At 43.7% G+C, this 2,013-nt stretch overlaps 1 protein-coding gene across 1 annotated transcript; it reads left to right on the top strand.

The window, feature by feature from the left end:
• Window positions 1-279: 279 nt before the first annotated feature.
• LOC113024567 (tryptase-like) lies at window positions 280-1,607 on the top strand (the record flags this gene model as incomplete). The annotated part of the gene is made up of 3 exons (XM_026171748.1): window positions 280-526; window positions 1,083-1,228; window positions 1,301-1,607. Coding segments are annotated over 3 exons (696 nt in total), but the record flags the coding sequence as incomplete, so codon positions are not given.
• Window positions 1,608-2,013: the final 406 nt, after the last annotated feature.

Genomic DNA, 2,013 nt, shown 5'->3' with positions numbered 1-2,013 from the left:
TGATGGTGTAAATGGCATAAATATTTAGGTAGGGGTAGGGGGGGGGGGGGGGCACACACACACACACACCCCTAACCCCGCAAACCCATTATGAATATGGTGAGTTAACAAACAGTAGACACAATACACACATTCAAATACTGTACTTTAGTTTTAAATTTTAATAAGGTATTACTATTTTCTACTCCAAGGCATTACTTTTGAGATTATTATATATTTTTGAAAATATAGCAAAGATAACAATCAGAATAACTGTGTACTGTTTGTGTCTCATGATGATCTCAGCACCAAACTGAGTGGCCTGACTGTGAATCTGGGCCGTCAGCGTCTAAGACAGTGACACAGATCATCATCCATCCAAACTACAACTCTGATACCAATGACAACGACATCTGCCTCCTGCAGCTCTCCTCACCGGTGGCTTTCACCAACTACGTTTCTCCCGTCTGCCTGGCAGCTTCAAGCAGCACCTTCTACAGCGGTGTTAACAGCTGGGTCACCGGCTGGGCCGATATAGGGAGTGGAGGTCATAAAGACATCTGACTGTTTCAGAGAAATTTGACTATAATGCAGGAAACAAGTGTGCTGTCTCAGAAATATTTAGAGCAATAAAATGTTTCCATGAGGTTAAATCTGTCGAGAGTTCAAAACAAGAAAGAATCATTATGTGAATTAACCAGTCTGGAAGTGCTGAATCTGCACCGAGTCACAAAGATCCCTGGTTGAAAGAAAGTATACTTTCTGTGTAGCTGACACTGCCCCCAAGTGGTATTAGACAGTACTACATGTTGACGTCCATCTAATGTCTGTGTGAAGTTACGTTTATTTTTTTAGCACGTTTAAAACCAGCAGCTGTTGTGCTTCTTCTAAAACAATGAGGTGAAGTGAGGTCATTACACTACACAAGTTAACCAGGCGACTGTGTTCTGCAGGGAGCTATAAACCCAGCAGACAAACACATGTCTCCATCTTTGCACACATGACTGCACTTTACATTTGGTGGAGCCATCACTTTGCTTGAAGGTGCATTTAATCCCTCACATCATTTATTACAAACTGATATATTTATTTTACCCCTTCAGTGTCCCTTCCTTCTCTACAAAACCTCATGGAGGTGGAGGTTCCTGTTGTAGGAAACAGACAGTGTAACTGTGACTATGGAGTGGGAAACATCACTGACAACATGATCTGTGCCGGGCTACATACAGGAGGAAAGGACTCCTGTCAGGTGATCGCTGTTTCCTGTGTTTGGCACATTTTCACCTTCTACAGTTTCCTCTCCTCAGCTTTGCTCTCAAAGGAGGATTCAGGAGGTCCAACGGTGAGCAAGCAGAACGGTCGCTGGATTCAGGCGGGAATCGTCAGTTTTGGGGAAGGTTGTGCTGAGCCGAATTTTCCAGGAGTCTACACCAGAGTATCCCAGTACCAGACCTGGATCAACAGCCGGATTTCCTCCAACCAGCTGGGCTTCATGACGTTCACGTCCACTGGGACCAACAGTGACCTCAATGTCACCTGCCCGAATAGCAGCGAGGGTCGTCCTGCTCACTCCTTCATCTTTGTCTTCTTCCATCTCCTCAGCCTCGCCTTTTGTCTCTGCTGACCAGCAGGGGGCTCCTCTGGATGCAAACAGCAGTCAGATCACTTATTGCTTATTCACACACAGCCACTGTGTGCAAACTCAGCTGTAACTTTAGAGAGAGATAAAACAGGGTTTTTTTAATTCAACAAAGTGCCACAAACACCCTGACTGAAGGCTCACCTTTAACTGTGTTATGATTTGGATTCAACTTTATTGTCCTTACACATGTATAAACACAGGGTAACGAAATACAGTTTGCATCTAATCAGAAGTGCAAGAGCAGTAAGTGCAATAGGAGCAGATTATATACAGATAAGGGTAGCATAAAAGGTGGGAATAGCTGTGAACACATTACGTACAAATAAGTGAAGTATACAGATGTTTATGTTACTGTACAGAGAGCAAAGATACAGATATACACAGATGTTCTG

Source organism: Astatotilapia calliptera, chromosome 6, assembly GCF_900246225.1.
Source record: "Astatotilapia calliptera chromosome 6, fAstCal1.2, whole genome shotgun sequence".
NCBI classification, from domain to species: Eukaryota; Metazoa; Chordata; class Actinopteri; order Cichliformes; family Cichlidae; genus Astatotilapia; species Astatotilapia calliptera.
Note: the sequence above shows the minus strand (reverse complement) of the source record. Positions and strands in the feature narration are given on the sequence as shown.